General features: G+C 39.2%; 1 protein-coding gene across 7 annotated transcripts in view; it reads right to left on the bottom strand.

Annotated features, from left to right (window-relative positions):
* smap1 (small ArfGAP 1) overlaps nt 1–24,026 on the bottom strand; it is a 130,756-nt gene that overhangs the window by 73,597 nt on the left and 33,133 nt on the right. For 3 of the 7 annotated variants that reach the window (XM_055018343.1, XM_055018340.1, XM_055018342.1), the window contains exons 5-6: nt 8,065–8,133; nt 4,547–4,624 (exon numbers count right to left, since the gene is read on the bottom strand). The exons of 1 other annotated variant lie outside the window; for it this stretch is intronic. In XM_055018343.1, coding sequence (XP_054874318.1) covers nt 4,547–4,624; nt 8,065–8,133 — 147 coding nt within the window. The remainder of the gene's footprint in view (nt 1–4,546; nt 4,625–8,064; nt 8,134–24,026) is intronic. 3 more of the 7 variants (XM_055018345.1, XM_055018344.1, XM_055018341.1) reach the window with 2 other exon arrangements.

The following is a 24,026-nucleotide window of genomic DNA, read 5'->3' as shown; positions in this document are numbered from 1 at the left end:
TCCTTGAAAGTGTTCTAGACTTCACTTGATGGAAAGAATTCTGCAATAATCACCATAAGTTGTCTTCACGGCCTTTTGGTGTTGCTGAGTGCAACACTACAGTCTCTCTTTTTAAGAAAAGGCCACTCCTAAAGTGTCTGCTGTCTCTCCAGTAGGTCTGTTTTGAGGTTTTCAGCCTAAAGCCAGACTTGAATTGACGCAACTTGGACTGAATGTTGAGAGGTCCCATCAACAGCTGCCAAATTCAAATCCAACGCTTGGAATCAACAATGACATTTGATTCACTGAATTTGTCATGAAGTTCCAAGGAAAAATGCACAGCTGACTATCAAACTGTTAACCAGTCAGCTGTCAAATCACTTTTGAGACTGAAAATGGACAGTTTCTCAGTCATCCAGCAAAAAGCAACTGGATTTCTCCTTTAGGTTCTTGAAGATTTAACTAAAGAAACCTCCTGGATGAGAGGGTAAAAATCTTCAAGACCTCAAAAGACAATTCCAGTTGCTTTTCACTGAAGCTTACATAACATAATTGATTTTACTTGAAATGAACTATAGTGGTGTACATTTAAAAGATTGCGTCACTGTCCAAGTATGTTTGAGCCTGTCTGTTAGGAGCCTGTTTAATGCAGATGAGGTTCACTTACACTACTGAGCACACACTTTCATGGATGATAGCATAGTTTTAGAGCTATGGTTCACATCTTTGTGTCCCTGTGCATCAATGAAAAATGATCCACACTGATGCAAAACTAAGGCATCTGTGAACAGCATGAATGTTTATGAGGAGTTTCCCTCGAGGGTTCGGCTCAGAATGCAGGTGGAGCAGCAGCACAGGCTCCCTGCCTCTTTGTTGTCACACATCGAACATTCATAACGCCACACTGGCACACATACGCACAAAGAAAAGCAGCGCTTCTTGTCATCATTCAGGCTTTCACAGTGCTTTACCAAACAATGTGCATACAGCATGACCATTTTCATTGGACTGTAAGTTCACTTACAGGTCAGTTTTTATAGTTAACCGAATTTAAGGGACATTAAAGACAAAAACACAAGCCAATGCTGAAAACTGTATACAACCATAAATGTGACTCTTGTGTGCTTACCTCTATTCAGGTAAGCACACAACAGTGGGCTCAACAGAAAAGCATGTTTGTGACTAAAACACTCCCATTTCTGCTTAATAATTTCAATATATATTTTAACTCTCTATGGCATGAAAACTGAAATCTAATCTCAGTGCTTTAAATTCTGGCACCAAAGAAAAACGAGAAAAAAAATTAATAACAAGTTGGCTGGATTTCTGGTACTGGAGTCTAAGCATTAGTGTAAGCTTGGGGCAGTTTCTATCGTTCGTTAAAAAAGAATTGATCAAAGACATGACAGTCACATCAGCAGGCACACAACATTTGACACTTGTAGTACACAGCTGACTTTTTACCCCTCACCAGAACAATCCTGAAATACATAATCTCATTATCAGAAGACAGCATAGCCGTATGTGTGCATCAGATCAAAACACAATAACTGCCAACCTCATCTACCATGAGAAATGTGTCAAACTGCATATGTCTGTGCAAAATTTCTGTCATATTTACTGCTTCTGACCCTGTTAAACATTTGCTAAAATGAAAAATATTATCTACAGGATTGATTCATATGACATGATGCTTCAGGGAATTGAAAATTAAATTGGATTACTGCAGGTCTTTGTATGTATTAACACAGGTGCTAAATAAATCAAACAGATTTAGCATGTGGGGTGTTACCAAAAAGCTGTGTAATTAACTGCTGTGAAAAAGTCCTCAGTTAGAAATATTGTTGCTATTGCAATAGTTGCATATAGCTTCATTTTGTTGTGTGCAGTGTTTACTGGAGCCAAAGTAGCCCACACAACTGACACAGCTTCTTTTTCTGGACCAGCTCTTCCTTCTGTGCACCCACAGCTACTTCTCTGTCTCAGCTGGCTCACCTTCATTGTCCTCATTGTCCCTCATAGTTGAGTTACATTGGTTAAAAATGCTAGCTGCCAGCTAGGAAGGAGGATGCCAACTGCATCCCTGTGCAGGACCATATAGACAACATGCTAACAACAGGCTAACTGACAATGATTGGTTGTTTGTCGATTAGGCCTTACTTACTAGTTGGTGAGATTCATTGAGCATTCATTGGCCATATGAACCTGGATCAGTGAAAATAGTCACACTGTGGATTAATCCATTTATTTAAAGTCCACTGTACAGTATGTATGACCTGGTTGATTGTCAAATCAGTATTTTTCTGATTATGGCAATTGTTATTGTTTAAAAAAGATCCCACTAAAATTAAAATGTGCTATTTTGAATCTGATAGAATTGCCTCTCAATCTCTCAAGCAATGTCCCGCCCACAGTGCTATCTGACTGGCCACACATTACAAGTAATAGCCTATCATCACTACAGGATACATCTTGAAAAGTTCTTTTTCAATTAAACATAAATTAAAACAAAAATACAGAAATTCATTTAAACTGTGTCAAAATTTAGAATAACATAAAGTTAATGATTTATAGTTTTACTGCAAATGCATATCTGTTCCAAACATCCGTTATCATCCTCCTTCAACACTATTGATGGTATTGTCTTAGAAAAAAAAAACCTATTGATTGATCCCTAAATTAAACCCGCAACTACCTGACTTCAGGGTGATGTGGCAGCACACAGCGCTGCGTACTACAATCGCTGTACAGTTTGTGTATGCAGTAGAGGCCTTCACAGGTCCACTGATTTCCAAAGGCAGACTGGGTCCCAGTAATACTCGTTTTAATTGAACTAGATAAGGTCTCGTTTTACTGCTTTGGGCCTCAGGTCTGTGTGTCAGTATTTCTAATCCTCAAATGACTCCAGATGGATCCACAAGTACTCACTATCAGCTCTGATTACACGTGTTGCAAAAGCAGCGTAGCTACTTTACATCTTGCCCAGGAGAGACGAAGTAACAGTATGGCTGAGCTTGGACCAGGTATGTGCTGATGATAGGAGCAGAGCATAGTTAGCAGTAAAACTGTGTATGTAGCAGTGAATGAACAGTTTGAGCTACATATTGACAGTAAATACTTGTAACAGCTCCCCAGCCAAGTTCTGTATCTTGCTTGCCAAGTGGTGAGCAGTGCAGTGCAGTGCAGAGGGTTGACCCCACTGTTAGCAACAAATTCAGCCCCAGAGCAAAAAACAAAGTCCCCTCAGTGCTTTTGGAAGCTAACACATATATCAGAAGCCTGGCAAGAGAAAACATTTTTGGAAATCAGTATCTATACTACAAATGTATGCTATTAAATGATAAATACTTACCCAAATTTTGCTAATTTATGAGAAAATAAATTAGTCTTTGATGCATTTCTAGAATTATTTTCTATGTTGTAATTTGTTAGTATAAAACTTCTGTTGATCTTTTCACAGACTTGTTAACTGATGGTACATCACAGCACTGCAGCACTGCAGCTCAGTGTTCTAGTCGGTGCGTGAGTCTGTTCAGGTTGAATGCATTCAGATCGGGATTACCTGAGATCTATTTGGGTCGTGTCTCACTGCTCTCAAGTCTCCTCCGGACTGAGTCTCTCTTTTTTTATTAAATAAATTCATTCATGTCAACCTCAGGTATGTTCTCCACAGGTCTGTTTTGGATCATGTAGTTGGACATGGCTGTCTATCTCTCTATGTTGGTCCTGCGATGAACTGGAAGCCTGTCCAGAGTTTACCCACTTCTTGTCATGTCTGCTACAGTAGGCTCCAGCCTGTTGTGACCCTCTACAAGATGAAGTGAGTATAGCTAATGGATGGATGATTTAATCAGGTCCAACATTATGGGCCTGTGACTGTATGGGATATTTGTAGTGCGAGAGCTGCATCACCTATGGAAGCTGAAAAGGCCAATATGTTATCAAACACACATCAAGTTCAAGTTTGGTTTTAGCATCTTTGAGCATTCTGTTTTGATTGAACAAAGTGTGTTTTTGCTTAAAAAAATACTGCAGATGGTGAAAGAAAGGCAAAAGAGCAGGTTCAAACATGCTAAATAAGAGTTGCGTAACAGTACAGTGTAGTGATAGTGAATTAAGCTCTTCCACCTGCAGCTTTAACTAATTTCATTTATCTTAAGATGACAGTAATTCTGAGTTTTACTATGTTTCACTCACAAATCAAACCTACAGTATACCAGTTTAACAGCATCCATCCATTATCAATACACTGCTCACTCCTCAATAGGGTCATGGGGGGTCTGGAGTCTATCCCAGCTGACTTAGGGTGAAGACAGGGGACAACCTGGACAGGTCACCAGTCTGTCACAGGGCTACACATAGAGACAAGCAATCACACTACATTCACATCTACAGACAATTTAGAATTACCAATTATCCTCAGCATTTTTTTTGGACTGTGGGAGGAAGCCGGAGCACTACAGCACTCACCACTGAGCCACTGTGCAGCTCAGTTAAAAATCAACATCAATAAATGAGTTGTCTTTCAGGTTACAGGTAATCCATTATTGATGAGTGCTGTTTGTACCTTTGTGTTGTTGTGTCTGTCCACTTTGTCGGAGTCCTTCTCTTTCTTCTTCTCCTCTTTCTTCTTTTCACGCTCCTTCTGTAGACAAATAAAGAGGAGATGGTGTAAGACAGTGGCAGGTTTGTTTGAGCTTAAACTTATCCACTAAAGTCACATTCGCACAATAAATACCCCTCCTGGAGTTGGGGCCCTTTTTTAAGGCTTGGATAGGTATGATATTCTCCTGGGTAAATTATCAGTACAAAATACTAGGAAGCTAAAGATTATGCTGAAAAAGTTTAAATATTATAATTTGGGGTCAGTTTTGGTGGATTTGAGTAACAGTTCTGATTGACAGTTCTGGCTGGATTCTCCTCCACAGAAAGGCAGCTGAGGCTAATGGGTACTACAGGATTTAGACAAGTGATTTCTCAGAAACAAACTTAGTGAAACTGCTGTTGCTAACATGTAACTATAGTATATGGTTAGAATTAGTTTCAATTCAAAGCAGAATATTGCTGATAAAAATAAATGAAATGGGAACACAGTATTATAGTGTACAGTAGAGAAACCCACTTACACAGTCAACTGTCCTTCACCTACAAATTCTGTCCATGACTCTCACAGTGTACATTTTACTACACATGAAAATTGATTTTAAGAAATTAATTTTTTTACTCCTGAATGTTCTGTGCTCAGCAGGGTGGAGAGCCTCCGATACATTATTTACATCAATAGAATTAAAAACCTTCTCAAAAATTAAGGGTAACATCACCAATGAAAATGCATATTCATACACAGCGGACTCGACTAAATTTGAACATGACATGCATTATTTTTTAATGTATTTTTGTCTCTACAGTCAACTATATAAATGCTACTCTATAAGTCACCTCTGAAACGGAATATCAGACTGATACATTGAACTGACACATTTGCTGTCATGTCATAGTGTAAACTGCATAAGACAAGAAGAAAGAAGGCACTTTTCTTCATTAAACCACCATTTAGTGCCCATTATATCCTTATTTAGGAGGAAGCATGAGTCCTAGTGGTAAAGATTTGCAGCACCTCATAGTAGGTTGAAGACAATTAGATCCCTTTCCTTAATGTGATTTTAATGCACTTACAATGCAGATTTAATGTGCAGACATTATTAGTGTGCAGAGAGTTGATGTAGTGTTTTCAGGTTAATGCTTCTGTCTTGCTTTGTTATATGTAAATGAGGCGGCGCTGATGCCAAAAGGCTTTAGCTAATGACTGTCAGGATGCCAAAGAGAAAAGCTTTAGAACAGCGAGTGAAGCCTACATTCCTGCCAATATGGTACCAATAATAGTCTGTTTCTCTGTGTCTCTACTCTCAATGCAGTTCTCTTACTGGCTGTTCATCTGTGTATGCGCTGAAGGACATTTGTCTTGAGAATGTGACAAAAAGTTGCACATAATCATCGATATTTACAATGATGCAAATCAGAATGAACATTGAGGGCATCCACTGTTATTCTACAGTTGGTATTGTTTTGACTTTAGACTGGTGGAAAGAAATATTAAAAAAGAAAATACAGCACATTATGAAAACTGTGACACAGACCAGGCCTGGGTCAAAGGTCAACCTTGTCATAGAGGAAGAATTTTTCATTTTTATTTTTTTTACTTGAATTTGAATTTCTGATGATTTCTCAGGGGGACATTATTAACAATGTCTGCTGTTTACATATTAACAGTACAACAGAAGCTGGCCTCTGTTCTGTATAAATTGACTAATAATCTTGGCCGTTCATTTTACAGCACATATGCTTCATTTTGCATGCATTTTTGTTGACATATCCATCAGCAAGTTAGACCATGTTATCTCTGAGGCTCTGGCAGGCGCCAACTCTCTGACTCTATTAACTATGAGCTAATGAGGCTAGCATTGCCCAATTTGCTTCAGCAGCATTAGCAGGTTATCATACTCCCATCTGATCGTCACTAATGAAACACAGCAAATTACAGCTGGGATCCTCCTCCACGTATTACGTTGGCTATGGTTCCAGCTTGGATTATTTAATCAGTTCCTGTCTGGTTGGCCAGTGGAACTCAAAGGAACACTGACCCTGCGTACAGGTGCAAAGAATTATGGTTGGTGGAGCTTGTCTGAAATGACTCCCTATCCAAACTCCAAGCGTGAAACTTGTGCTCTGGATAGAAAAAAACCTCAACAATGGAACAATAAAACTAGTAACAATATTAGATCACTACTCACTATAGAGTAAACTAGTGCGTGTTCGGAATAGAGAATAAGTAAAAGAGGGAGTGATTTCTGTCTGCATTCAAACACAAGGAAATATATCTGCTCTGGCATCTGTTAGCTTACCTTGAGACAATACCAATATGAATGGAAGAATTATTCATAATACAAAGTTGCAATCTAAAAATGATAAATGTTAACATTTGGTTATTCTCTGCATCATGCATGAAACCAAATGGTAAGCAAATAGCTCTTCAATTATTTGAGAAAGTCCAGTGTCATGATTCCTTAGACATCTTAGATTGTCGAAATGCTCACCAGAACATTATGTGTTTTCATGGCAAGTCTAAATAAAGGCTTGAAACAGCGGGTTAAGCTGAGCCCTTAGGCAGCTTGGTTTCCATCCAAAAGTGGAAGAAATTTTAGTCAAATTTTGAGAAAATGGGCAAAAGAAAAAGTGAATTAATATTTGTTAGCGTTGCAAATATTGGAGTTGGTTGATTGAAATAAACAGCTTGTGGTGCCAGTTTTCCAGCGTTTTTGTTTGCTTCATGGATAAAGTCAAGAAAATTTCCTCCTTGCTCCACTCAGACATTATGTTTTGCTCTGCCACTATTTCATGTCTCTCCAGTAGAGAGGAAGCTGCAGTGGATGCTGAAGTTGCACGCTTCGTGTACGTCATCCTTTAATCACTACATCTGTCTCCATGGCACCGTGTTTCATTTTGCTTTAATTGATAGAGCAGCTTTTCCACCTCAGGCAAGAGTAAAAATAGATTTGCAATATTGTGAATTTTGGGGGGATTTTCAGCATTTCCATTAAGGGAGTTTTATCTGAAAAATGCAAAAATAGGTGGACAGAGAAGCACCCAGTGCCGGGAGGGGATCTCTTGATTTCTTTTTGATTTCTGTTTCACTATTAACCCCTGTGTAATTCTGTATATTCCACTAAGCTTTGTTTATTGTATTGTACTCTGGCAAAACAATTTCCTCCTGGATTAATGAAGTTGATCTTATCTTATTTTATCTCAAAGTGTAAAACATGTCTGACATAATTTATATGGTCAAATAATCTGAGGCCACACTGAAAAAATGGTCAGGCATTGTCCCAATTGGTGTTTGCTAATTATCATGCAAAGAAATGTATAAGCTTAGTCAGTCTATTGTTGCCTGAATCAGCCGTCCCAACAAAACACTGACAGAGGACAAGATGACAACACCACACTGAATCTACAAGACTACAAGGCAAGAGAACAAGCATAGCACAGCAGCAGCAGCACCACACCACAGAGCATAGAGGAGACCCACACCTCATGTCTAGTCCTGTCAGCCTGGGAGGACGGCGAGCTGGAGGGAGGAGCAGCTTCACATGACTTCTGCTGGAAGACAGAGGATTTCAGGCCGAGGGTTAGACATGGAGACGAGGAGCAGGAAAATGAAGAGAGACAGAGAGAACCATGAGAGCACAGTATGAAGAGAGAGCATGGCAGGAGGAGAAAAGTGAAGCGGAGAGAGAACTGAGTTAATTAGTGGGAATGAAGGAGGATTTTCTCTGCTACAGCAGAGTACTCTTCGCTTCAGTAGATGCTGTGTAGTCCAAGGTTATATTCAGCCCCACAGCTGCACACAGTGAATGGTGTCTAAACAGGGTCGCACATTCCCACAAACACACAATAATAGAGTGTAGGCATGACCTCTATTAACCTGCTGTTGACCTTTGAGACAGACTAAGAGCAGGGCTTGAATTGAACTCTGCAGTCTCCCAGCAACAGTGTCTGGTTGTTTTCACAAGCCTTTTTTTAAAAAAAATTTCTCAGTTCACCAGTATTTTGTAGAGAAGGAAACAACGGATCAGATAGCCTGACAGCAACCGTACGGCTGTCTGACCCTACGACTGTGGAAAAGTTAAAAGAAGGGTTATTTCGATTGTCCACGATCAGCTGTCCCACAGAAATGATCACAGACAACAGACTCTCATGAGCATCATTATGTCTTGAGTTTATTTTTCTAGTTTGTAAATGCAATGAAAACCTATTATCTCAATAGGATTTTTGTTAAAATTGATAAACAACAACACAAAAAAAGCAACTAAAAAAGTAATTTCAAAATTCTACTATTTATCAACGCCTAAGGAAGAAAGAATCATTGGATTTTCAACTTTCAACGATGCTTGAACAACTCATCTGTGGCGTTGCATTGAAAACTTTATAGCTTATAATTGCGATATTAATCAAAATTACTACATTCTATATATCTCATTTCAAAAATTAAAAAAAAAAGAACTGTGTTTGCACCAGATTAAAATAACAAAAATTCTGCACTACTTGGCTCAACCAGGAAGTTATTAGTGACTAAAGTTTAGAGACTTTTTAGGCTGAACTGTGTTGAACAGATAAGAGACAATGGAAACAAATGGAAAATGAAAGAAGTAAAATATCTTTTTTTCAGAACTGGTAACACCTGTGGGCACTGTACAAATTGATTCAAAATTCTTTTAGTTCTTATAAAATAAATACTCAAAGAAATTATATTTTTGTTGTTTCTTTTTTTTATGATTTATGGCATTACAACTTTATGATACTGCAGAAAAGACTGTTTCCATAGAGGTTCAGGACTGTCATGGGTAAAAAAGTGACAGTAGCAAAAAATGCCCACAGATCAATATAAAAAGCAACAATAGGCCTTACAGATAAACAACAACTAGGGTTGTTATTCATACTTTATTTTTAAATGCTGCTTATTCAGTCAATAGAAATTACTATTACAGAAAAAGATAGATTATAAGCACATTTTAGGCACATTAAAGATCCCATATCATTACAAAACCATTTGTATTGTGGCGTGGGTTGTTAAAAACTTGGATGTGCAACATAAAGGCTGTTTAAGATACAAGTGCACTTAAAATAGTTCTTGGCCTCACCCTGAGAAAAGGGTTGTAACTTCCATTCTAGAGAATAGCTGTATACCACACAAAGCCTTGTATCACCATCCACAAACACTTAAATGTTTGAAGTGATCACAGAGACAAAGAGAGGAAAGCTTTTAGTTGGTTGTCGATGCTTGAAAATGTGCCCGTCCCTACAGCACAGGGGACAAAAAGAGCAAAATGTGGCTTTGAACTGCAGTCCCATGCACCTTACTCACCCAAGACTGATTTGAAACCAGTAAACAGGAACTGTGTGGGCTACTGTGTTTTCTTGTTGCTTGTTGTGCTTCAATGCAGCCTAAACTGAATGGTTGCTTACATTTGTTTGCATCTCCTTTGCTCTCTGTGCATACATGAACCACATTTTATTATAGTTGAATTCCCAATAAAGCTGTTCTCATTAACATATTTTTCAGTTTCTTTTGGAACAACTATAAAACAGTGACTGACATGCAGCTCATTAACACTACAGCAGTCACTTCAGAGTCATTTTTAAGCTGCTCTGCACTGCTAAACTACTGATTAGATGAACTTTGCATCATCTGACAAACTCACTATAAATAAAAACAAAGTGCTGCGAATTCTGTGATATTTTGCTGTATAATGACTGCTCAGAGAAAGTGTTAGAAGTGGTAGAAAGACTAAGTGTCAGTAGTTGGGCAGTCAACTTGTTTGCTTCAGGCTTTCAATTACAGATGGAGAAAGTTTTCTTCCTGAAGGGAGCGTGGACAGCAGCTCATTGGTTTTCAGGGCAAAACAGCCTGTTTAGAACAGCCCTATAGCCAGGGTTTATTCAGTCATGGTACAACCCTCTTTGCAGTATTTTAAGATGAAAGACACACTCGTTACTTTTCTGAACAGAAGTACAATAAGGAACATTTAAAGCTGAAGTTTTTTGAATAGTTTCTTTTGTTTTTAGTAACTTGGAGGTGGCATAAGAGGCTCCAAAGTTCATATGGTGAACATGTTAGCTAAAAGCTACCTGCTCACACATCCACAGAACAACATCAGCATTTAGCTTTCCCGGTCACACACATTTAAAAGAATCACATCTTTCCACTCTGAACTATTTTTATAACTACAACCAGGTGGCATTAAAATAAGCTTAAAGACTGGAAGGAAAAGGAAAACACTAACTTGGTTTTGTCTACATTTCAAAAACACCTTGTTAGTTATATGGACCTCATATGTTAAATAGAAATAATTCTTGATTTTATTCTGCCTGAACCTGCAACTTGTCTCTTCACACTGTACTGGTCAATCTACCAGCCACCATGTGGAGCTCACAAGGAACATAAGCCTGAAGCCCTTTGTCAACTTTTCTGGTAGCAAGTCCAATAATGTTTATTCAAGCATGAAGGCTGGTAACAAAAAGAGGAAAAGGCAGCAATACTTTGTCAACTCTACAAGCTGAAATTGTATTGGTGGCAAAAGTAATGGTTAATTTTAATCTACTGTAGGAAAAAATGACCAAACAGTGTTGAAAACCAAAATGCGCATCAAAATAACACTGATGAGTCCAACAGCATGTCCGTCTGTGCATCAAGTGCACAGAAATGTAAGGCAGTCAATCTCACTATGTAGTTCTCCACAAATAGAAATTATGGCAATGCCAGGCAGACAAAGAAATACAGAGGAATGGATGGAGAATGAAGAGAAAGTCAAGAAAGGTTCAATTCCATTAGTACATTTGCATGCATGGCCTTTCATGTTCAGGACACTCAAGAGAATTCAAATGAAGTAAGGGAAAAGCTTTGCCTTCCACTGCTTGGTGCACACAAAATCCAGCATGAATGCAGGCAAGCACCAAGAAATGAAAACGTGATTTCTACAGTAATTACTGCCATTTTCAATTTGTCTTCAAAGTCCATACCAGTCCAATTCCATCAGCCACTTCAACACAGAACTTCCTAAAGCTTTTCAGTCTGTAATAAGACACGTCAGTTAACAGATTTAACTAAGCAGTTCTGAAGCTACCTTGCCCTCATCTTTATCCCTTCCTTGTTTATTCTTTGCCATCTGGCTGTTCACTGCCTTCTACATGCACTACAGCTTCAGCTACCTCCCTGAAGATCTGTGCCTTGTCTCCACGTACTGCCTCGCCACACAACAGCTGAACAGATTAATTATTCCAAAAGGAAGGGAAAGTAATCAGGTCATTAAAACACTAAAAATATATATGTTTTTTGCAGTCTATTGAGGGGGTAAAAAGGACAGAGTGCATCCACAGAGCACTGAGCCATATGAAGCAACAGTGAGGCGTTAAATAAGATTATTCTCTGAATCAGAATGAAGGAAAATTGGAAAAAAAAAGAACTCTAAAATGATTGGAATATACTTTCATGACAAAACTGAATTCACACACTGGTGGAATGTGGAAAATTCAACTATCTAATCCAGTGGTTCAAGACAACAAACCAGCAATCTTATTTTCATCCGTTGCAAAAACTATAGAAATATGTAAATTTTTTTTTTTTTTACTCAGATGACAAGAAGCAACTTTTGCTGAAGGCCTGAATGTGTGAATTTGAGGTTCATCTTATGCTACACTGCTTGTCTAAATGGCTACACGCCGTCTTGAGAAGTCTATCTGTATACTGCCTTTACTCACACCTCGCTGTTCACTCACCTGCTGATTCTACAGCAAACCTCACTCAGTACTTTATTGTTTTTTGGTATCCCATCACTATAGAACTTATGATCAAGCCTATAGCAGTAGCATGGGGAGCAGCCTTGGATGGAACAAACTGCAAAGCATTCTGGTTGTAGTTTATAGGGAGTGCTTTCTGTTTTCTGTGATCAAAGACCACCAATTTCAGAAAAAAAATCGCACGTTTCCACCAAATACATGACCTAGTTTTGTGACATAATTCGTCTCCTTTATTAAGTCAGGACACCTTTACCGACCAACATGGCTGTAATGACACAAAAAGCATCCTTCCAGCCTAAAGGAAAACTATAATGTAACACAACATGAGTTTTTTTTGTTGTCAATATAGCTGCAAAAAGTTCCAAAGGCAGGAAAAACGCGCAAAGCCAAATGTTCAGACAGAAAACATTACATGTCCACAGGTACAGCAAGTGTGGCAGGTCAAAGCTGAACCAGTCAGTTTACAACAGTTTGTATTGTAAATGTGCAGTGTGTTTCCATTTCCAAACAGCAGCAGGTGTGTGGTACAGACAAGGTACAGGTACGTAAGCAAGCAGGGCAGTCCAAAGCATCCCATTCATCAAGAGAGACAGAGTAGGACACAGCAAGAAGAACTTCATCATTTGTTCTGATAAGAATGCATCATTTTCAGATTCTGAGCATCGAAACTCAGGATGGACACGTGACAGAATCTCACAGTTCAAGTATTTTCTCTACCTCAACCAGCACGGTAGGCATGAATAGCATTTGCAAGGTCACACTTCTAATAAAACTTATATTTGTAAGAATTGACACATTTTTTTGGGAAGGTTTTACTTAGTGTCCAAGTTACGCAAGCCTCCAGTACAGAAAGACCCTTAAAATATGTTTTAATAAAGGTTAAGGCCCCTACTTTCCTCAAGGATTATGTTGAGGACTATACCATCTTATCAGTATAGTATCAAGAATCACGCTGACTTGCATCAGGTATAGTGTAATGTTTAGCTAAGTTCTGCTATTTGTGATCCACGTTTAGCTCATATAATTAATTATTTCTTAGCTCTTGGTCTAAGTTCTTCAGTAATGGGGGCTTATTATCGAACATGGGGCTTCAAATGCTTTTACTGACTCATAAAGAATGAGCCACACTAACTAATACAAGTGGTTAAGTTTAACTCAGCTCCTGGTTTGAGCGTACTTTAACGAGCTGAAGGTAAACACATTAAAAACTGATGCTTGTGAAACTAACAACTTTACAGAAAAATGTCAAATTATATCCTTTTGTCAGGTGGATCAGAGACACAATTACCAATCACACAGAGGAGAGGAGGAAATGTTGGAGATTCTTCCACAGATAGCAGAGTAGCCTACTACGAGAGAGACAAAGCCATCTCAAGCAATCAACTGAGATGGGAAAAACAGCAGATGTGTCCATAAGACGACAGCGTGATTAGCACATTAGGTGAGGGATTTTTGAAGGGGCACTGTGCATTTCAATAAAGATATATTGGATTAGTTGGTAATTATTAATATCAGTGAAAACCTTCCATTTTAATATAGACACCTGTATTAAGAGGGGTTTGTTTTTAATCATTTCATTGATGTGAGAAGCCTAGAAGATGAGACAACTGACAGCTTTGTTGTTGCCACCAAGAGACGTTACGAATTCAGGACAGATGTGCAGCAGTGATGATGTTGTGAGCTTATTGTTCAATCTGGTAGATTGTGTGAAACGTCCACTGTCAGCCGTTACTTAACACCAGCCAGGTCAAGCTTCTTTGTACAGTCCCGACCAACAGTTACAGACTCAACAGGTTTTATAGGCCCACATTTAACAAAGGAAACAGAATTATACCTACAGATATATGTGTCAGATATATGGCTACCTTCAGGCAGTTACTTCAGACTAAATAAATAGGAATCTTTCAATGTTGAACACCCCAACAAATGAATCCTTCCCAGGACACAAAGTTACAGTTCTGCCGGAGTGGACCTCTTACAGGCTGCACATACTATCATGATCACTTGAGGATGATAAATTGCCCGATTTATAATAAACTGAATTCTGTCCCATATGTCCTAGTTAATCTCTGAAGGACAATGCATAAGCTCAGATCATGCAGCTGCTGGTTGGTGAAAATGAGGAGTAGGCAGAAATATACATAAATCCTTGTCTTATTGCCTACAGTATTAAATGATAATTCTGGTTTATGTTAATCTGATGTATTTCTTATTAATGTGGTAACTGTGGCTAAGTTCCATGCTAACTTTGTACTCTTCACCTCTGTTGCAGATATTTGAGAAACAGCATTTAGCAGGTAATTAGCCTGAACTTCTGCAACCTTTCAAAGAATGTGAGTTTTAACATCACTCATTTTAAACATCTGTTGTCAAGTCTGACTGAAAGTAAACTGTTTGTTTGGAACAGGTGTTTTAGTAACTGCATTCACTTTTATGGACCATATGGAGAGCTGAGTGTTCAGTCAGGCTGGTCTGGGTCTTTCCTTCCAGCTAATTTTTGGGAGATGAAACATCATATCCAGGACAGCAATGTTTTTCAAATCAGCAGATTCATTAGTTGTAGTTCTCATCCATGGACACATGGACAATTTCTCAGTCTGGCATCAAATGGTCTGACTCTTTGCTGCAACACTTTTCTTCTGTGAAAGTCAACCTTCCACACATGAATAAACCATCATGTGCCGCTGTATATGCTGGTGATTTGGTCAGTCAGTAAGTCTTCCCGGATTGAGTGAGATCCCTAATGCAGTTAGTAAATTTCCATTCCCAGTGGCAATTTTTGTTTAACTTCGGTCAGACTCAAAAATAAACTTTTAAAATGATTCATGTAAAAATTGCAGGAAACTCATGCCAACTGCCCCTCTGTACACCATTCACAAGCTGTTTTGTGCAGCTTTAACAAATATGATACTTTGTTGGGAAATACATCACACTGAAATAACCAGAATTGCCATTTAACTGCATAAGGCATTTTTCAATTTTTTAAAAAATTATTTCAGCAAAGATAATCTAAAGCCAACTCTCTGGTTTCACTCTGTTTCTAATGTCAGCTCTGAATGTAAGGGGAGCACCTGGTTGCATCTTCATGAATATCAATAAATGGACCAGTACCGCAGACATTCCTATATGACAGATGCTCAGGTTCTTCTTTGAAAAACGTAGAAAGACTAAGTGCTATACAGAATGATGATCAAACTGAATTAAATATTTTGTAAGTGCCATTATGTCCAGGCAAAACAGAGGTGTGGATTTCAATCAAAAGCTATATAAGCAAGCTACAAAGTTCTAGCAGTTGAGTATGTTATGCCTCCACACACACCGCTGCAGCTAGAAAGGCTGTGAATTTGAAATAGGATGGTATGCAAGTCCTGCTCAGGACTGCTGAAAGGATACACCAAGCACCGCTTACCATTTTACTAGTAAAAGCAGCCATGAATTTGCAGAAAGCGATTACATCATGACCATCAACCCACCTCTTTTCCTTCCTCACTGCCATCATCTCCCCCTCCTTTGCTCTCTAAACCACCTTGGGGTGGAAACTAACGCTGACTACAGTATGTCTTTCTAAGGGCAGAACAGAGAAATGTTTTCTCCATTTTTCATCTTTTCCCATTTCTATCCTTCTCCCTCCCCCTTCAGCTGCTCCTGTTGCCTGTGGTGGTGAAACGAGTGCAGCTGAGATGTGAATTTAGAGCATTTTCTACCCCGCTACTTATTCTGTTGATGTCTTTTAAGGGTTTTTTTTCTCTCTCTCTCAAAACTTCCTCCTCTTTCGACTTTGATGCTGCTGGAGATGTCGACACAGCACTAAACAGGCACAGATGGGCTGATGATGAAGATAAAGAGAAAGGAGGCTGGAGGGTAAGGTGGGGGGAGCGAAAGGGATACAGAGGGACGGGAGGGGGGATAAAAAGAGGATAGATAACAAGAGGAGTGGTGAGAGCCGGGTGAAAGAGGATGAGCAGAGGTTGAATGGATATTAGGACTTGGAGATAGAAGCGTATGGCTCTCTGCTGTGGCGAGTGCTGATAGTGTGAAAGAGGGACGGTTAACATCTTAACTGAAATTTGTCTGCTGGGTAGGCCTTTAACAGCTTCATTTGTACTCTTACAGAGGACACTCGCTGAGGCAAAGTGGAATAGTTATACAGAGACTAATAAAAAAAGAATTATGGAGGGTGGGAGATGGTTTTAGATGTTTGAGCTGTAATATAATCCCACTGCGATCTCACAGAGTATTGAGTCATGGTCAACTGAATGACCTTGAGCTATGTGTTGTGGCTCAGTTGTGGTGATGAATCATGAATTAGGGAGGACTTCTCATAAAGCTGAATACACTTGGGAAGAAAGAAAAGATATACACAACATTAGAGCCAAACCTTTACAGTCTGATAAGGTCATCTTTGGCTCCATTCCAGCTTGTGGTAGCATCAAACAGATGTTGCAGGCTCAAATAACTGATGGCATTCCTTGTCTATGCTCAGAAGGTGCACATATTGAATCACATATTTATAGGAGGGATACATGGAGACTGAAACATCTTGCTAAATTTGACACAAAGGTAACACCAGCAGCATCTGAAATCCCGTCTGTTGGTGGATACGCTTGCAGAGACGATGTGAATCTGAATTGATCGTTTACTTACAGAGAAAGCAACAAAAAACAACAACATTCAGAAGTGTCTAATGGTCCATAATGATTAGTTAGCACATTTAAATGCTGCATATTGTCAATAAGAGAGCTAAAATAGTCGATTAAGACAAGTAGATCATATTCATAAAATGCTTACATGAACCATTTAAGTCATCGGTGCAGTTTCAGCTTGAGAACTGCACAAAGTAATCAAATAAGACACAGGGGTCTTATTTGAATAAGCTTCACTGAAATTGTCACTGGAGAAAGTGAGCTGGGGCTACATTCAGCATGAGCTCTACATGACAATCCGTTAATTGACTCATACAGCGTGAGCAGAAACTTAAACAGAGCTGATTAAAAGGCGTAGGGTGAGTTAAGACATCCTGCAAGATTCACAAAAATCAATCAGCGCCAACCAGGTTTAAAGGCTAAGCCAAAGAGAATACCATAGCTGATCACATTTTGGCAGTGGTCCAGTGACACTTTTGTTCCTGAAGAGTGAATGGACTTCAGACAGAAACAGTTTGGACCACAGAGCACCGATCTGAAATTCTATACCAAAACAAATATCCTGTACCAATTCGTGTAGGATGAAGTCATGTCTTTGCCCAAGAAAGAGAGATCGATTTAAGTAGTGAAGAGTAAGAAAGCAAACTGAGGAAAACAACTGCTTACTAACCTCCGTCCAAAGGAAGGAGAGGTCCACTCACACAATTTAACAATGACTTAAACTCTGCAGGTGTTTAAATTGAAGGCAGTCAGCCAGGAATGTAGCTTAGAGCATATTTGCCTTGCATAACATGAATTAATCAGAATCATAAATTAATTAGCATCATAACTCCAATGTCATATGACATTATATCTACAGAATCATGTAGCAAAGCTTACCATCATCAAACACATGGACCTCAGCTTCAGAAACAGCCACAGTAAAGAAAAGCAGCTCACTCATTCATCACTGAGGACATAAGACAAGGTGAGCTCATTAAGTGGATACTAAAAGTTAATACAAGCAGTTATTTGACATTGACGTGTTGCAGAGCTCACAGTAAAGACAGCTCAAATCTGGGGTGATATTTAGCAGTGTGTGCAGTAAACTACTGTGGCATGTTTAGTATCGACATATTCATTGCATTCTCAAGATTCATATGCTAACACACTGGCTTGACTAACTTAAAAAGTAAGCTCACAACGGACTTCAAAAGGCAGTCGTGTTAATTCCAGATGATACAGCATCATTCAGAGGGTTAAAAGTATGTCAAGTAAACCAAGAACTGAAGAGGAGAATAATTGCAGTTTTGAGATCATGGTCATCAGTGAGGCAGAGTCTAAAATATAAGCCATGGTCCTATTTCAGTGTTTAAATCATGCTAAAAATAGGCCTGTTGGAGGGCTGCTATTCAAACAAGACATTTTCCAATGAAGGACACCAGCTTCCCTTTGACCTTTCACTTGTCTTTAGTTACACAATAAACATTTTCTCAATGAGGAAAAACTAAGATGGTACTTTGTAGCTTAGTCTTATTCACTGAATATGATAAATACTGGTAGAAAATCATTTTGTTAGTTGATCAGTGACTACCATACTACCGCTATAGACTCATGTGTACAGTTGTTTGCTGAATTATTTGTAAAACATTTTCAAAAGATTTGTGAGACATAGATCAAGAGAGAACGGGGGCCCACAGCGACTGCTTATGTATGGGGGCCAGAATTAGGAGCTACACCCCTGAGAGTAAGGGACTGATGCAACAATCGCTGCAAATTTTCAAAAGAAAGAGCTTCAGAAAGATGATCCAACCCTCCACACAGCTGGCCAACCACTGCTTGGAGAGGCTGCGATCATGAATTGTCGGTTTCAAAAAACTGCCTCCTGTTTGTCAGCATGCTAAAGCATACAGCCATCTACAATCATCAAGCCTCTTCAAATAAAAAACAACTGACAAATGAAAAATGAAATCAGTAATAATGTGAAGGTCAATTTGTGTCAGTCATGGTCTCCAATGTAACTTAACCATTCAGTTCCACTAAAACTGACAAAGAAATCTGTGCTGTTCTGCTCAACCAAACAACAAACGTGACCTCAGCCAGATTCTCTCTGTAGCTCTTCTACCATCTACTGACGTCACAAGACAATATGTCAGGGGATGGCAGAAGTTAAGTGGGTAGCCACAGCTGGCTACAGGAACACACACAACACTGGTAAGTGTTTTGGACATAGCAGACAGAACATCCCTATGACTAACACTGGCAAATTAGGTTGAAAATCAGCAAAGTCTCCCTGCAGGGCGACTGTGCTGTTCTCTTGTGACATTTTTAGGCCAATCACTGGGCTCATCACAGAGTGTTTGCAAGATGCACTCTGATGTCTTGTTGATTCAAGTAACATTGAAATAATTTGCAGTGCATATACACGCACAGACACACACCTACTAATTCACTCATGATAGAACAATGAGCTCAGGCTGGATGGGCAGTCGAAAGAGAGAGCACTCAAGCACTTAAGTAAAAAAAGATCACCGCTCTCTATCACGACCTTTCTCTTCATCGGTCTCAAACATGTACACAAATACAATCCAGCAATTCAAATTCTTAGAAACACTAGAACTTTCAGTCCATATCTACACCAGCAAAGATTTTTGAATGCCATTTATTTGGTTTCACGACACAAACATATGTTCCTAAATTTCAGAAGCGAAATGCTAAGAAATACGTGGAAGAGGACTGTGGGTATCACTTGAAATTTTTCAATATCAGTGCCAATAAAACACCTGAGTATTGATACCAAACAAGTACTTTTTTCACACTTCTGAGTGTAAACCTCTCATTTTCAGTTACTGTACTGGATCAATTTGATGACTTTATGACTCTTCACATTTTGGCACATAATTAGGCTACTATAATTGTTCCATTTAAGCAAACCAAGTCACCTAAGTCGATTTTGGACACATACCTTCGCTAATGTCTCATGAGTTAGTCTTGTATTCTAAAACTAATCCAAAAGCACACTGTGCAGTTATATTGAGGTGAAGACAGTATCAGCCTATAAATATAGCCTTAGCATAATGAAAATGGAACTGTTTGGGTCCCAGAACATGATGTCAGTAGCATTATACACATGGAATAACTAGTGCACTAGCTAATGGTAGACTGCATGGAATTAACCCAACAGTTCTGTGATCTACTTTGATGTCAAAACACTGAATTTCAAATGGCAAGGAATTTGCATGTCTGATCACAGCACTGACACATCTCAGAACAGGTGTGTGGCAGCACTTCAAGTTCTACACCTTAGACTGAAGAAATGACCTTTGCTAATTTTTTTTGAAAAGACAGCATACCTCGCAAAAAATGTGAAAACTCACGTGCTTTGTTACTAGTCAAATGAGGCAGCAGAGGCACCAGAAAAAAACTGCAACAACATCAGCTACGTTTAGCTCTGCTTAGCTTCAAGACCTCTGCCAAAGATGAACTTAGATTTGTCTGGAGGAAAACAACAGGAATTTGTACTTTGTCTTTACAGCTCGCCGCACAGCCCATGTCCACGACCAAAAGATAATTTCAAGAGATTGCTTGCAAGTAAAACTCAATGTGTCAATCATTTTTGTTCAAAGTTACAAAAGTTGAGTAATTTCACTTAATTGACCCAAAACTTTTTGCCATGTTAGTCAAACTTCTTATAGGTCTTGGTAGGTCTACGTGATGAAAACAATAGCAATATGTACCAGCAATAGATACTCCATCAACAGCCATAAGAAAATTACTTCATAGAATGTTTACTAGTTCCACTTAAATACATTTCATGCAAACTGTCATGAAATTACATAATAAAAACACAAGGTTTGGTTGCATGAACAAACCCCCAAGTGTTCTCCCTGAATCATAAAGAGGCCGTTCCATCTGTTGATATTGTAGCCTCTATGCCTTCTGTCTCCCTCCCTGTGGTTTCCATACAGGTCTCCCGAGGCATGCTAGTCAGTGGACCTTCCTCTGTGGAGGTCGTAAATGGTGGGAACCAATAAGACAGGCTTCGCCATCTGAAAACCTTCACCCAAGCAACACCCTCCCAGTGGCTTGCTCCAAGGGCTGATGGACTTGATGTTGGGTGCAGGCGGAGGCCAGCACAGTTTCCATGTCAACTTGTACTCAGTCCAGGTTAGCCACCACAATCGAAAATTCAGTGCAGCATGGCTGCTTCATTCTGGTCACCATTTACATGCCTCCAGGTTTTACTTGTGTACCAAGGTGAGATGACTCCTTTGACTTTATTTACTCACATTGTTTTCAATGAGACAATGATCAATGGCCTGAAGTGGTTCAATTCAAAGTGAAGTTGTAAAATCAACTTAAACCTGTTTTCTCTATGCCTCTATTAAAAATTGTTCATCACAAATTATTAATACTTATACACAAGAATCAGACCTAACAGGTGCCATCTTGCAGTGTTAGTCAATTTTGATGTTTACTGTAAAACGTCTCATTAAATTGTTATTCAGAACAATCATGGTGAAATGTGGAATACAAAATTATGTCTCATTATCATCAATTCAGAGTAAATGCCTTTTCCTTGAACAACCAGAATAGAAATGACATTTCTCCAAGACATACTGTAGCATCCATCATCTCACAATATGAATACTGACCCTTTCCAGTTCTCAGATAACTGCAAATACCATCCAAACATGCTGGTAAACAACTACAATCCAGTATGATGTAACTGCAGTGAGGCATGCAGAGACACAAACAGTTTCTTTTTTGTAAGTGTTCAACAAATAAATCAAGCCAGCATATTCCACACTCTCATTCCAGCACACACACACACACACACACACACACACACACACACTCGTGCATACACAAACTATAGCTCAGGGTTACTGTAGACCGCCCTCTCCTCTTCTTTCTCCATCTGCGTGAAACTGCTTAAAGTGATAATGAGTTGTTTTTAATAATTAATTTGCATATAAAAGCCAAGCCGTCTGTGTGGGTGGCAGAAACAGATCCTAGATCACAGTCTGGCTGCTGGCAATGCTTCAGAGAAAGCCAGAAAAAAACAGAGAGAGAGAGGCAGGAGAGGAGAGCAAAAAATAAAAAGACAAGCAGAGAAACAGAGAGAAGAAGAAAATGAGGGAAACTAAAAGATAGTGAAGTGAAATAAAGACGCACCCGAGAAAGACTGCTGTGGACAAGACAGTTCGCATCAATGTAACAGTGTTTGGTGTTTTTGTTTGAGAGTGTTTCCATTTCCCTGAAACTTTATGCTGTTCAGTTCACCTTCCAGTCAGTTTGGATGTAAGGATGGGATTTGGCATGCTGTTATTAGTTTTCAGTAATGTCTGAAAGTCTTTGACAGCAGCTGTGTTATACAGAACTCTGATACCTTACATCGAGAATTTCTAAGAGTGTAATTATTAGGGATGTCCCAAACGAGGTATTTTGCTTCCGATCCCTAAAAACTTGGCATCTGTCGATAACCAACACCATTCTCATAGATTACATACACTACAAGTATACAAGTATTGTAGATGAGCTATAGTGCCTGGTTGCACAACCAGGTGAAGCCTCTTAATGATTCATACTATAGTGAGCCGAGGAGGTGGGCAGGTCTGGCAAGCAGAGACCATTGCGGTGGGTTTAGCTAGTAATGGGACACCATGAAAAAGTCTTTTGTGAGGCTTACTGACCTCCAACAAGTGCACATGTGTAAAATCCTGTATCCTGGTGGCATATGTGATAGCCACCTTTTATATCATGTGTCTGTGATTTAAAATAACAATATCAGCAAAGCACAAATGTCCAGCATGTTCAAGCTGTATAAATAAATCAATTATAGATTGATAATGATGCATTTATCAAGAAAATTATTCAAATTACGACACCTTGGTGAAAGCAGACATGAACAAAGTATTGGGCTCAGGTTAATGCCAATACTGATTAGTTAAAAAGTGCCTTGATCAGCCTCAGGACACCCCTAGTGATTTTTGATCAAATTATAAGAGCACCAGCTTATACTCAGATATAACTCTCTCTTTAGCTGTAAATGGTGAGAAATGTTAGAATGACTGTCACTGCAACATTAACTATAGCTAATTTTTCATTAATTAGTCAGCAAAACTATGCAAACATTACTTGGTTGAGAAAAAACCCACTCCGATCATTCAGATTTTTGAGAGAGTAGGTAGAAAAAAATCCTGTGTGATGTGTCTTTCTCTATATAACAATCTTGCTGATAATTTTTAGACAAGTTGTGCCAAATTTATTTACACACATTGTCTCATGTTTAACGTGTTGCAAATTTGCCAAAAACTTGCCAACTTGATGATGTCATGATGTTCCCATCTGTACTGAAGACCCTCTCTAAAGAGACACTTGAGGGGGGGTTAATAGGTATTTCCTCACAAATCATTTAGTTTTGGGAAGTTGGTTTCATGCAGTTTCCACTACTGAAGTGTGTCTGTGTCTGGGTCTGTGTCAGGGGACAAGGACGCTAACAGTTCAGCTCTGATTTTGTCTTCCTCAGAAGTCTGGAAGGCAGCTGTCACAGACTTCTTGAAGAAGCTCTCTAGTGTTTTCATCCTCTTTGTCACTGGCTCAGCGTATCTAAGACATCTTTTCCAGAGACTCACACTGAACATCAGGATCCTCTTGATGTACACTCACAGCTGTGCATGGCTCAGGGGGACACATGACAGCCATCAGGAACAGCAGTAACAGGCCAGTCTTGTACTTTCTGCATCAGAAAGTACCCAAAGGTAACCCAGAGTCCGCTAGGGTGCATGTGACGTAAATTTCGTCTGTTTTCTCGCCAGATCTGTGAGAGTCCACACATTGCCCTCTGCAGACATCTATGTGTAGCCTAAGATTTGTTTCTGTGTGGCAACTACACTGCAAGGGAAGTGTTGACATCTGTATTGACAGTAGTGTGCATGCAAGGAACATGTAGATATGACCTACTGTGGAACAGAGTCTTCCAAGTGGTTGAGAAAGTAGCAACAATAATATACAACCACAAGTCCATGGTGTTGACCTAGTGAAGTATCATCAAGATTACAGCTTCTTCCA

Source organism: Amphiprion ocellaris, chromosome 16 (genome assembly GCF_022539595.1).
Source record: "Amphiprion ocellaris isolate individual 3 ecotype Okinawa chromosome 16, ASM2253959v1, whole genome shotgun sequence".
NCBI lineage: Eukaryota > Metazoa > Chordata > Actinopteri > Pomacentridae > Amphiprion > Amphiprion ocellaris.
This window is presented reverse-complemented; position numbering and strand designations above follow the sequence as displayed.